This window comes from Canis lupus, chromosome X, assembly GCF_048164855.1.
Source record: "Canis lupus baileyi chromosome X, mCanLup2.hap1, whole genome shotgun sequence".
NCBI lineage: Eukaryota > Metazoa > Chordata > Mammalia > Carnivora > Canidae > Canis > Canis lupus.
Window position 1 is genome coordinate 2,931,626 of NC_132876.1, and position 11,304 is coordinate 2,942,929.

An 11,304-nucleotide genomic window follows, 5' to 3' on the forward strand; every position below is an offset into this window, starting at 1 on the left:
GGGCAGGCAGGGAGGGGGAGTGGTGGTGGGGGGCAGCAGAGAGGGACTGTTGGCCAGGGAGGGGACTTTGGAGTTTCCTTAGTCTAGGGAGATGAGGAGCCACAGGGAGGACTTGACACTGGGGAGGAGCAGAATCTGGTGGTGTTGCAAAGAGTTCGCCCTGGCTGCCACGTGGGTGGGAGGAAGGTAGACAGAGAGGCCAACCTGGAGGCTGGGAGAGCAGGAGACAGGAGATGAGGCCAGGAACCATGGAGACGTGGAGAGGGTTAGCAGGCATCCACTAGAGTTGACAAAATCCCACAATGGGTCGGATTGAGAGCGGAGAACAAAGGAGAGGGGAGAAAAGAATCCTGGCGTCTTTGCTGGAGCAACCAGGTGGAAGGCGGAGCCCTTGGGGGATGCCCAGGGAAGCGGCCGGTGTGTCCAGGGGGATGAAGTGCTCCTGTCTGGACATTTGGACGTCTTCATTCTGAAGTTCCCCTGGACCATCCAAGTGGGCAGTTTGGTGAGCATGTGCGGAGCTCAGGGGAGGGGTCCCGCCCAGACACAAAACATTTGGAGCCGTCAGCAAGCAGAGGGTCTCTCGGATGAGAGGGCCTCAGGTGAGAATGGTGTTGGAGGCCCCAAGGGTCCTGGGGCTGAGGCTGGGAGCCCACCTCCACCACACTGAACTCAAGCAAAGGAGAAAGAGGAGGGAGTTCCAAGGTTGGGCAGGCAGAGAGGGAGGAGATTAGCCCAAAGGTGGGGGCTCACAGAAGCCGAGGAAGGAAAAGGTTTTGAGGAGGAAAGAGGGTCAGCTGCGCTGAGACAGTGGAGCAAAGTGAGGGCTGAGAGGTGACAAAGGAAATGTAGTTGAGGCGTCACAGCCCAGCCCTGGCAGAGGAGGGGAATGGGTACCCCAAGGGAGAGCCAGAGAGTCCTGGACCTGGAGTCAGCAGGTATGGAAGGAAGGAGAGGAGGAAGAGGCGAGGCTGAAAACCGAGGGAATGAATTGACAGTTGGCAACATGGGACCCACATACATCCCCGTGGGAGCGCCCTCTCTGGGGAATGATCCCAGATAGATCATGGCGGGAACCAAGAAAGAGGACAACGTGGGGCACCGGCCATGGTGGGGCTAACAGCAAGGTTTGGTGGGCAGAAATCGTCACGGTGGGCGTTAAGGGCAGCGGTTCACCTGTATCAGGAGAGGCAGTCTTGGTCCTCAGTGGGGAGAAAGGGAGGGAGTCCACACGCGAGGCGGACTGGGAAAGCTGGTTTGTGGCAGAACCCCTGCACTTCTCCATTCACCCGGCACTTACCACCCAGGAGACAAGAAAGCTGGGGGAGTAAGGCCACACAGGCCAGCCAAGCTCCAACTATGAGACCAATTCCAGCGTGACCTGCTTCTGGGCCATGGGTGAGTGTAGAAAACATGAGAGTGCCTTCGACCTCAATGCCAGGAACTCTCTCGTAGAAACAGGCCAGTGAGGCTTCCCAGCACCGGGGAGGAAATGAGTAAAGGAGGTTCCCAGAAGAGGACCTGGGAATGGCTGACACACTTGTGCAGGGATGCCCAAGCTCACCGCCGACCAGGGCAGGGAAACACAAGGCACACAGTAGTGAGGTAGTGCTTCTCCCCGTGGGGGTGGGCAAGTGGCCGAGGCCGGAAGGGACCAAAGGCTGCTCAGGCTGTGGGGCACACAGGAGCATGCCCATGCTGCTGGTGGGAGTGAACACAGGTTCAGTCACTCAAGGGAGATAACAGATTAGCGACGCCCGGCCATGGCGGTGATGGGCACCCAAGTGCCCGATTCCCAGCAAAACCAACCCTTGGTGTATGTGCCAGAGCCCGTCGTGCCAACAGCAGCTCAGCATCGCAGGGCGCTGGTGGCAGTAGTGTCTGTAATGCCTGAAGACTGGGAACAGTGTGAGTGCCCTCCCCTAGGGTCTCAGGCAAATAAGCCAGGGCTGAGATTCCACAAGGAGCGTGAGTGAGCTGGATGCTCAGGGAAACCGTGACCAGGAGAGCTTGAGAGTGCAAAGCAGGTCACAGAAGAGGATGTCTGGCCAGATGCCAGGCAAGGAAAGAGAACGGGGGGCAGACAGGGAACAGCCGTGGAAGGTGTGACCTGGAGGGAACCTGTCTGCCATCTGAGTGGCAGGGAGGCCGTCCACATGGCACCAGACTCCCGTGACAGGACAGGTGCAGGGTGGCCAGAGACCCAGAGGGACTGGAGCCCCGTTTCACGTGGTGGCAGCGCTGGCCTAGTGCCGTGACTAGCGTAGGGAGCAAAGGAAAGGGGAAGGATCTGTGGAAGAAGGCTGAGTCGGGGACAGACAGTTGGCGGTCTCTGGGGAGGCACGACAGCCATGCTGTCCTCAGAGGCCAAGGCAGCAAATGTCTCACAGTCCATTAGGCTGGTGAGGGCACAGGGGGCAGGGGCCACACCCAGTGCTCCACTCCCAGCCCATTGGCTCTCCTGGACGCACCTTCAGGTAGAGTCCCCAAACCTATCGCTCCGCTGAGGCCCAGAGAAGGGGTAAGGACTTGCCCAAGGGCGCATGGTAAGTAAGATACAGGCCCAAGGGGTTGACCCACAAGTAGCAGAAGCTCGTTCTTGGGATCGGGACTTGGAGTGAGCAAAACAGGGGAGTCTGAGGCACCCTCCTTGGGGCTGGCCACTGGCGCTGGGGTAGCGATGCGCCTTGGCCCTTCGTGCACCCACAGCGGCCTCGGCCCCTGCGCAAGCTTGGGGACTGCCGACCCTCCATTGGGGTGGAGTGTGTGAATGAGCCTGTGCGCATGTGGCATTTACCGCACGTGACCGCACCTGGACGAGGTGCTTCTCGCCTAGCTGGGACAGGACCAGTTCTGGAGGTGGGGGAGGAGGAAAACAAGCGAAGAAGCCCCCATAACGCACCCGCCACACGCACACACCCTGTTCCCCACCCATGCCAGAGCGCAACGCGGGCAGGCGCGTCTCAGGCCTGTCCAGCCGCTCTCCCGTGGGCACCCGGGGATGCGGACCCCTCGCCAGGCTGATGCCCTGAGGTCACGTCCCGCGAGGGGCCGGCGGCGGTGGACGGGCTTTGGGTCTAGGACGGGACGCCGAGTCGCGGACCCCCAGGGTCCCCACCTGTGCCAGCGGCCCCTCGGGGGCGGGGGAAGGAGCGGGTGACGTCACGCGCGGTCCCGGGGTGCCCGCGGCGGTGGCCACAGCCCGGCCGCGTGACCCGCGCGCGCCAATGGCCGGGCGATCTCCGGGGCGACGCGGAGGGTCCGCGCTCTGCCGCCACTGCGCCCCCGCCCCGAGTCCGCACTGCAGAGAGTGGTGGCGAGCAGGCGCCGGCGCGCCGGCCCACGTGCCGCGCAGAGAGAGGGACGGGCAGAGGAAGGAAAAGAGGGAGTGAGAGAGCGCCCCGGGCAAGAGGCGCGCACGACCCGGCCGCCGCTCCGCGCAGCCCCTGCGCGCCTCCCGCGGGGACCTCCACCAGGGAGGACCCCCACCCGAGGAAGGTACCAGACCCGGGGAGGGTGCGGGCTTGGCCCCCGGGAAACCCCGCCGCCCTCCGCCCGCCCCAGCGGGACTGCGGCAGCCCGCGGGGGCAGGGGGACGGGCTGGGGAGGGGGCCGTGGCCCCTGCGGGCCGGTGGAAGGCGGGGCGGGGCGGGGCGGGGCTCGAGCCTGGGCTGCAGAGGCGCCGCCCGGGGGAGGAGGGTCACCTCGGGGTGGGAGGTGGGGTGTCAGCCTTAACCTCGCTCTCGCCCGGTTCGTATTCACAGGCTGTGGAGACCTGGGCAGTTCTCTCTGAGTCCTAGGCTCCCGCCCCAATTCATTCTCCCCCACCCGCCCAGTACCATCCTGGTCTGCTACGGAACCGTTTCCTGCCCCTAGTATTAGCCCCGCGCAGGCGGAAATTGCGCGCGATGGCGGTGACGATGCTGCAGGACTGGTGCAGGTGGATGGGCGTCAGCGCTCGAAGGGGTCTGCTCATTCTGGGCATCCCAGAGGACTGCGATGAAGCCGAACTCCAAGAGTCCCTGGAGGCCGCCCTCTGGCCCATGGGCCACTTTACTGTGCTCGGCAAAGTGTTCCGGGAGGAGGATAATGCCACCGCGGCCCTAGTCGAGCTTGACCGGGAAGTCAACTATGCGTTGGTCCCCAGGGAAATCCCGGGCACTGGGGGTCCCTGGAACGTGGTTTTTGTGCCCCGTTGCTCAGGCGACGAGTTCCTCAGTCGCGTGTTCCACTTCCTGGAGCAACAGGGGCAGACGGTGGAGAGTGTGGCTGGGGCCCTGGGGCTGGGACTGCGCAGGGTGTGCTGGCTCCGATCGGTCAGTCAGGCAGTCCAGCCCTGGGTGGAGACCATGCGGTACCAGCGCCTGGGCGTGTTTTCCGGGAGGGATCAGCCCGCTCTGGGGGAGGAGTCCTTTGAGGCTTGGCTACACCACACTGCCGACATGCTACATGTGTGGCAGGGGGTCTCGGAAAGGGAGAAGAGGAGGCGGCTGATGGAAGGCCTTCGAGGGACGGCCCTGCAGCTCGTGCACGGACTCCTGGCCGAGAACCCTGCCAGGACCGCGCAGGACTGCCTGGCGGCCCTGATCCAGGTGTTTGGAGACAATGAGTCCCAGGCCACACTCCGGGTGAAGTGCTTAACTGCTCAGCAGCACTCAGGAGAGCGGCTCTCTGCTTTCGTGTTGAGGCTGGAAGTCCTGCTGCAGAAAGCCATTGAGAAGGGGGCCCTGGCCAGAGCCTCAGCTGACCACGTGCGCCTGAGGCAGGTGCTCACCAGGGCCAACCTCGCCGAGCCACTGGATGAAGCTCTGAGGAAGCTGAGAATGGTTGGGAGGTCTCCAAGTTTCCTAGAGATGCTGGGGCTTGTTCGGGAGTCTGAGGCATGGGAGGCCAGTCTAGCCAGGAGTGAGAGAGCCCAGGCGGAGGAAGGGGCTGGCGCCCAGACCAATGCCCAGGCTGATGCCAGAGCCGACGCTAAGGCAGAGGATGATAAAGTGGACGAGAAGGAGCAGGAGCAGCAGGAGCGGGAACGGGAGCGGGAGGAGGAGGACGACAGTGATGACCGTGATGCTGTCCCTGCAGGCCTAGGTCAGGCACGACCCTCAGAGGCCCCTGGGGGCCCCACCCCTGCCCAGATGGGCGCTGCTTCCAGGGCGGGCCCAGGAGGTCCTGGCTATGAGCCAGAGGGCCTCACCCGGTCAGGAGACAGGGAGGCTGGGGAGCCCCTCGAGGAGGGGCTCAAGCCCATCCCAGACGAGTCAGGAAACGAGGATGGGGCTGGGGGGCTGGGCCTCCCCAAGTCCTCCTCAGGCAAATAGGCTCGGAAGGCCCAAGGGCCCCCCTCTCCTCTCAGGCAGCCGAGTTCTGGAGGCAGGGGGAGGCCATGCCAGGGCGCAGCCTCACCCCACATGAGGAGCAGGGCCGAGGGAAGGGCCCACCCGGCCCAAGCCAAGCCCCCCGGGCACTCCACCACCCCAAAGGGGACCTGAACACTACCATCAGCCCTTCCAAGTGACCAAGATGACCATGCTTGACACCAAATGGGGCGGGGAGACCTGCCCCCCACCCTCCCATGGCAGCACCACACCCAGCCCCAGTCCAATCAGGCACACCCAATCCCTGCCAACTCAGGCAGCCAGCCTGGGAAGCACCCCTCAGTGGCCAGCCCCAGCCTAGGTGAGGGGCACCTGAAGCCATCTGCCACCCACGCTGGACTGGAAGATGTTAGGGACCATCTCAAGGGTGCCAGCCTCTTGGGCCTCCCAAAACGGGGACCCTTGCCCACTGACCCCCGGGGCACGTTGCTCCATGTTCTGGGAAGCCCACCTGTGTCTCTGTAAGCTCCTTAGTGACCCACGCGTCAAGCTATCCCTCCTCCCCACACCCTCCCCCCCCAAACACACACCACACACACACACTAGCCATCATTCCCATGCAGAGCCTTGAGGTGTGCAGGAACCTGCCATGGGCGTCTTGGCCTCCCGGGGCACCCACCTGTCAGCACAGGTGTCATGAGCTTCAGTGTCCACCAAGGCTCTGCTCGCTCTCCTCCACTGTTGTGAGCTCAACCTCCGCTTTCTCGGTGTAGATTTAGGCCGAATGCTGCTTGTTCTTGTGGAGACGTGTGTGTGTGTGTGTGTGTGTGTGTGTGTGTGTGTGTGTTCTTATCTGAGCAGCTGCCCTCACCCCACCCCGGAGACCCTGAGCCCAGTTCCAGGAGACGGCGGGAAGGATGGAGGAGGGCACGGCCGGTGCTCACCCCGCGTGACCTCCGGAAGGAAGAACTGGCCCAAAGGACGGAGGTGGCCTGCGGCTGTCTCCACAGGAACTGTGCTCTGATGTGCCGCCTGTTGTCACTTGTGACTCAGTTTCCTTGGCTTGGCCAAGGGTCCCCTGTTGCCTTTTCAGCATCCTGGGACTGTCCCGTGCCGGCCATAGGGCAGGACCAGGCCCCAGCATGTCTGCCAGAGGGGGGGTGTCCTGGCGTGAGGGGACATGGCCAGTGTCCGTCGTCCTGGCCAGAGGTTGATCGTGGCCCTCGGGAAGGGAGACTATGGCAGGAGGGCCACGGTGGTGGGGGATGCAGAGGCGCCCCGTTTGGGACCCTGAGAGGAGGGAGGCTGTGACCTATGGGCTCTACTGACCGTCAGACGTTCGTTCCCCTCTCTGTTGTCATTCCCTGTCTTCAATGGTTGCAGTATATTTTCTCTTCAATAAATTTCATTGAATGTTTCAGCCATGTCTTGCCTCTGCTCTGGGCTCTGGAAGGAACAACTTTCTACTGGAGCTGCAGGAGGGGATGGGGTTGTGAGTGGCAGCATTAGTGTGGTACTGGAGTATTTCAGGGGTGTATCCAAGAGAAGTTGTGTAATCACTTGGGCGGATGGAAACTGGTGAGAGGAGCTTACTAGAAGTGTGGCTGGTTGGGGCCACTAGAAACCTCAGGCAGCCCCTAGGAATAAAGAGGTTAGACCGTATAGTGAGGAGGGGACAGCAGGTATCCTGAGGATCCAGGATTTGTGGAAACGCTGTATGCCTTAGGACATCCACTGGGTCTGAAAGTTCAAGTGCAAATCCCATAGACAAGCCAGTCTCCGAATTGCCTGGGTATGTTGTTGGATAGACCTATCATCAGGAGCTGCATGCTGGTGTGTGTGGTGAAGAGATCGCTCATCCATTTACAATCAGCCTACACCTGGAAGCCAACAAGAAGCCAGGCTCCATGTAGCCTCTGAAGGATTCTTTGGACTTGGGGGTGTGTGATAGCCAAAGATTGGGCAGGCTGGGTTCCACAGACCTCACGCCATGTGTAGTGGGAGGAAATCCTTGGGAGACAAACGCAGTCATTCAAGAAGACCTAGCTATCAATTTTTATGCCTCTAATGTGGGAGCAGCCAATTATATCAACCAATTGATAACCAAAGTAATGAGACACATAGATAATAATACGTTAATAGTAGGAGATTTCAACACTGCACTCTCAGAAAAGGACAGATCTTGTAGGCGGAACATTGCCAAATAAATAAGGGCCTTGAATGACACACTGGAACAAATGGATTTCACAGATATATACAGAACATTCCATCCTTTTTTTTTTTTGCTTATAAACAAAAATTTATTTCTTACAATTCTATTTTTTTCTATTTTTTCCCATTTAAATGGGAAATGGTAAATTGAACACCAATAAAAAATAAATTTATTATTAAAAAATAAATAAAATAAAATAAAATAAAATAAAATAAAATAAAATAATAAAATAAATGGGAAATGGTTCTCCAAACTTTTATTTTCAGGCTGTAAGTGTCCTTACCTCTAAAATGAGTCTCTTCTAGACAGCAAATAGATGGGTCTTGCTTTTTTATCCAATCTGAAACCCTGTGCCTTTTGATGGGATCTGGAAGCCCATTCACGTTCAGAGTTACTATTGAAAGATATGAATTTAGTGTCATCATACTACCTATTCAGTCCCTGTTTTTGTGGATTGTTTCCTTGGACTTCCTCTTTCTTTTACAGAGTCCCCCTTAATATTTCTTGCAGAGCTGGTTTGGTGGTCACATATTCTTCCAGTTTCTGCCTATCTTGGAAGCTCTTTTTCTCTCCTTCTATTCTGAATGAGAGTCTTGCTGGATAGAGTATTCTTGGCTGCATGTTCTTCTCATTTAGGACCCTGAATATATCCTGCCAGCCCTTTCTGGCCTGTCAGGTCTCTGTGGAGAGGTCTGCTGTTAACCTAATCCTTCTTCCCATAAAGGTTAGGGATTTCTTGTCTCTTGCTGCTTTAAGGATCTTCTCTTTATCTTTGGAATTTGCAAGTTTCACTATGAAATGTCGGGGTGTCGAACGGTTTTTATTGATTTTAGCGGGGATCTATCTCCTGGATCTGAATGCCTGTTTCCCTCCCCAAGTCGGAAGTTCTCAGCTATAATTTGTTCAAAAACACTTTCTGGTCCTCTGTCCCTTTCGGTGCCCTCTGGAACCCCAATTAAACATATGTTTTTTTTTTCCTTCTGAGGCTGTCATTTATTTCCCTTAACCTTTCCTTGTGATCTTTTCATTGTTTTTCTCTTTTTTCCTCAGTTTCCTTCCTTGCCATCAATTTGTCTTCTATGTCACTCACTCATTCTTCTACCCCATTAACCCTCGTTAGGACCTCCAGTTTGGATTGCATCTCATTTAACTGATTTTTAATTTCGGCCTGATTAGATCTAAATTTTGCAATCAGGAAGTCTCTTGAGTCCTTTATGCTTTTTTCCACAGCCACCAGTAGCTTTATAATTGTGCTTCCTAATTGGCTTTCTGACATCGAATTGTAATCCGAATTCTGTAACTCTGTGGGAGAGAGTAGTGTTTCTCACTCTTTCTTTTGTGCTGATTTCTTCCTTCTAGTCATTTTGCTCAGTCAGTGCAGAGTGGCTAAAAACAAGTTGTACTGAAAAAAGGAAGGAAAGAGAGAAGAAAAAAAGCGGGTAACAAATAAACACCCCCCCCAAAAAAAAAAACCAAGGAGGGGTATCCTCTGATTCTATTCACTGTAACTCCCTCGACTTCCCCTGGAGCTTTCCAGTGCTGCTTGATTAAGAAGTTGCTCTTCCTCTGTCCTTCCAGCTGGTCTTCTGGGGTGGGGACTGCTGTGCTGATTCTTAGGTGTCTGCACCTGGGGGTGCTGCCCCACCCCCTGCTAGGTGCACAGCTCAGTAGGAGCTGTTTACTCCGTGAGGCCCCTGCACTCTGGCGACCCCGCTTAGTCCCAGGCACAAGGTGACACCAAGAGGAACAACAACACTGGCAGCGGCCAGCTCCCCAGCCCTGGAGTCAGCTCCAGCAGTAACTTCCACAGTCTCCCATTCCACACTGGCCTGGATGGCCTGGATGCTCCGGGGTTGGGGGGAACTGATCTGCACAGCTCTGCGCCGCCTAGCGGCAGGAGTGTCCTCGCTGTCTTGTGTCCTCCCAGCCTCTACCTGTCCCAAGAGGAGTGCCAGATCCTGGACTGTGTCCCCCAGCGCCGTGGGCTCCGGGGCCTGCGCCACTGGAATCATGCTCCCAGGACCTCGCAGCCTCCTTCGCACAGGGCCACCGCCTCAGCTGCTCCTGGGGCTGCGCAGCCCACTCTGCAGAGCCACTGCCTGAGCCGCCACCTGAGTTGCTCCTGGGGCCCTGCCGGGCATGCGCTCCAGCCCTTTAGGGAGCTCCGCTGAGGTATGTGACACACTCTCCCCAGGGGCGTACTTCCTCTGTTAGCGACCCCGGGAATCTGGGGGCTCCACGGCCCCTCCTGGGATCCTGCCTGAGCAACCTGTGAGAGCCTTTCCATTGGGGAAGATTGGTAAAGTTACTGCTTTTCTGGGACTGGGCTTTCTTGTCCTGGAGGCTCTCGCCACCCGGCCTTAACCCGGATCCTCGCAGGGGCCCCTCCCCCTTGGATGTTTTTTTTCCCATCTTCCTACCTTGATAGATGTCCGAACTCCTCTCACTGTAGCATTCCAGCTGTTCTCTCTTTAAATCTCAGGCCGAATTTTTAGGTTTTCAGGATGATTTGAAAGTTATCTAGGTAAGTTGGTGGGGACAGGTGACTTGGATCCTACTCTTCCGCAATCTTGCCCCACCTCCCTGAAAACTTCCTTAAACTGGAGAAGGCAATAGACATCCAACTCCAATTCAAACAAGATGAACCCAAGGGAGGTCCACATCATCGCACATAATATTTAAAATGCCAAAGGTTAAGGATAAAAAGAGAATCTAAAATCAGTAAGAGAAAAACAAAAAGTTACCTATAACGGAAAACCTATAAGGTATCAGAAGAAACTTTGCAGGCCAGAAGAGAATGCCCTGATAATTTCAAAGTGCTAAAAAGAAAAAGTCTACAATCAAGAATATTCTACCTAGCAAGTTTATCATTCAGATTTGAAAAAGAGATAAGAAGTTTCCCATACAAATGAAAAATAAAGGAGTTTATCACCACCTAGCCAGTCTTATGAGAAATGTTAAAGGGACTTAAGTGCAGAAAAAATGGCCATAATTAGGCATAAGAAAATCATGAAAAAAAAGATGTAAAATATGAAAATATATATGTAAAGCATGGAGGAGGGAGTAAAAGATGGAAAAAGAGAAAGGAAAAATAAAAATAAAGGTTTTTTCTTTCTTAGAAAATGTATTTGAACTTGAATGACCATGAAGCTAATACAGACTGCTACATAGGATATTATATATGAACCTTATGGTAACCACAAACCCAAAACCTATGATAGATACACAATAAAATAAAGAGAAAGAAAGCCAAACATAGCACTATAGAAACTCATCAATCACAAAGAAAAAGAGCAAAAGACGAAGAAAGGAATAACTATATAAATAACCAGAAAACAAATAACAAAATGGTGATAAGTATATACCTGTCAGTAATTACTGTAAATGTAAATGGCCTAAACGCTCCAATCAGAAGACACAAAATGATTGAATGGATAAAAGAAAAAAACATGACCTATCCATATGCTGCCTACAAGAGGATCACCTTAGACCTACAGACATATACAGAATGAAAGCGAAAGGATGGAAAAACATTCACCATGTAAATGAAACTGAAAAAAAAAAAGCCAGGGTAGCAATACTTATATCAAAGAAAATCAACTTTAAAACATACTATAACAAGACAAAGAAGGACGCTACCCAATGATAAAGGGATAAATCTAACAAGGGGATGGAACAATTGTAATTATCAACGCATCCAACACTGGAGGACCTAAATACATAAAGCAAATATTAACAGATATAAAGAGATAAATTGATGGTAATACAATAATAGTA

The 11,304-nt window shown here is 55.0% G+C and overlaps 1 protein-coding gene across 1 annotated transcript; it reads left to right on the forward strand.

The window, feature by feature from the left end:
- The first annotated feature begins 3,238 nt into the window (after positions 1-3,238).
- Positions 3,239-6,735, forward strand: PNMA6A (PNMA family member 6A). The gene is made up of 2 exons (XM_072815421.1): positions 3,239-3,498; positions 3,765-6,735. The coding sequence occupies exon 2, from the start codon at positions 3,909-3,911 to the stop codon at positions 5,316-5,318; it is 1,410 nt and encodes a 469-aa protein (XP_072671522.1). The 5' UTR covers positions 3,239-3,498; positions 3,765-3,908; the 3' UTR covers positions 5,319-6,735.
- Positions 6,736-11,304: the final 4,569 nt, after the last annotated feature.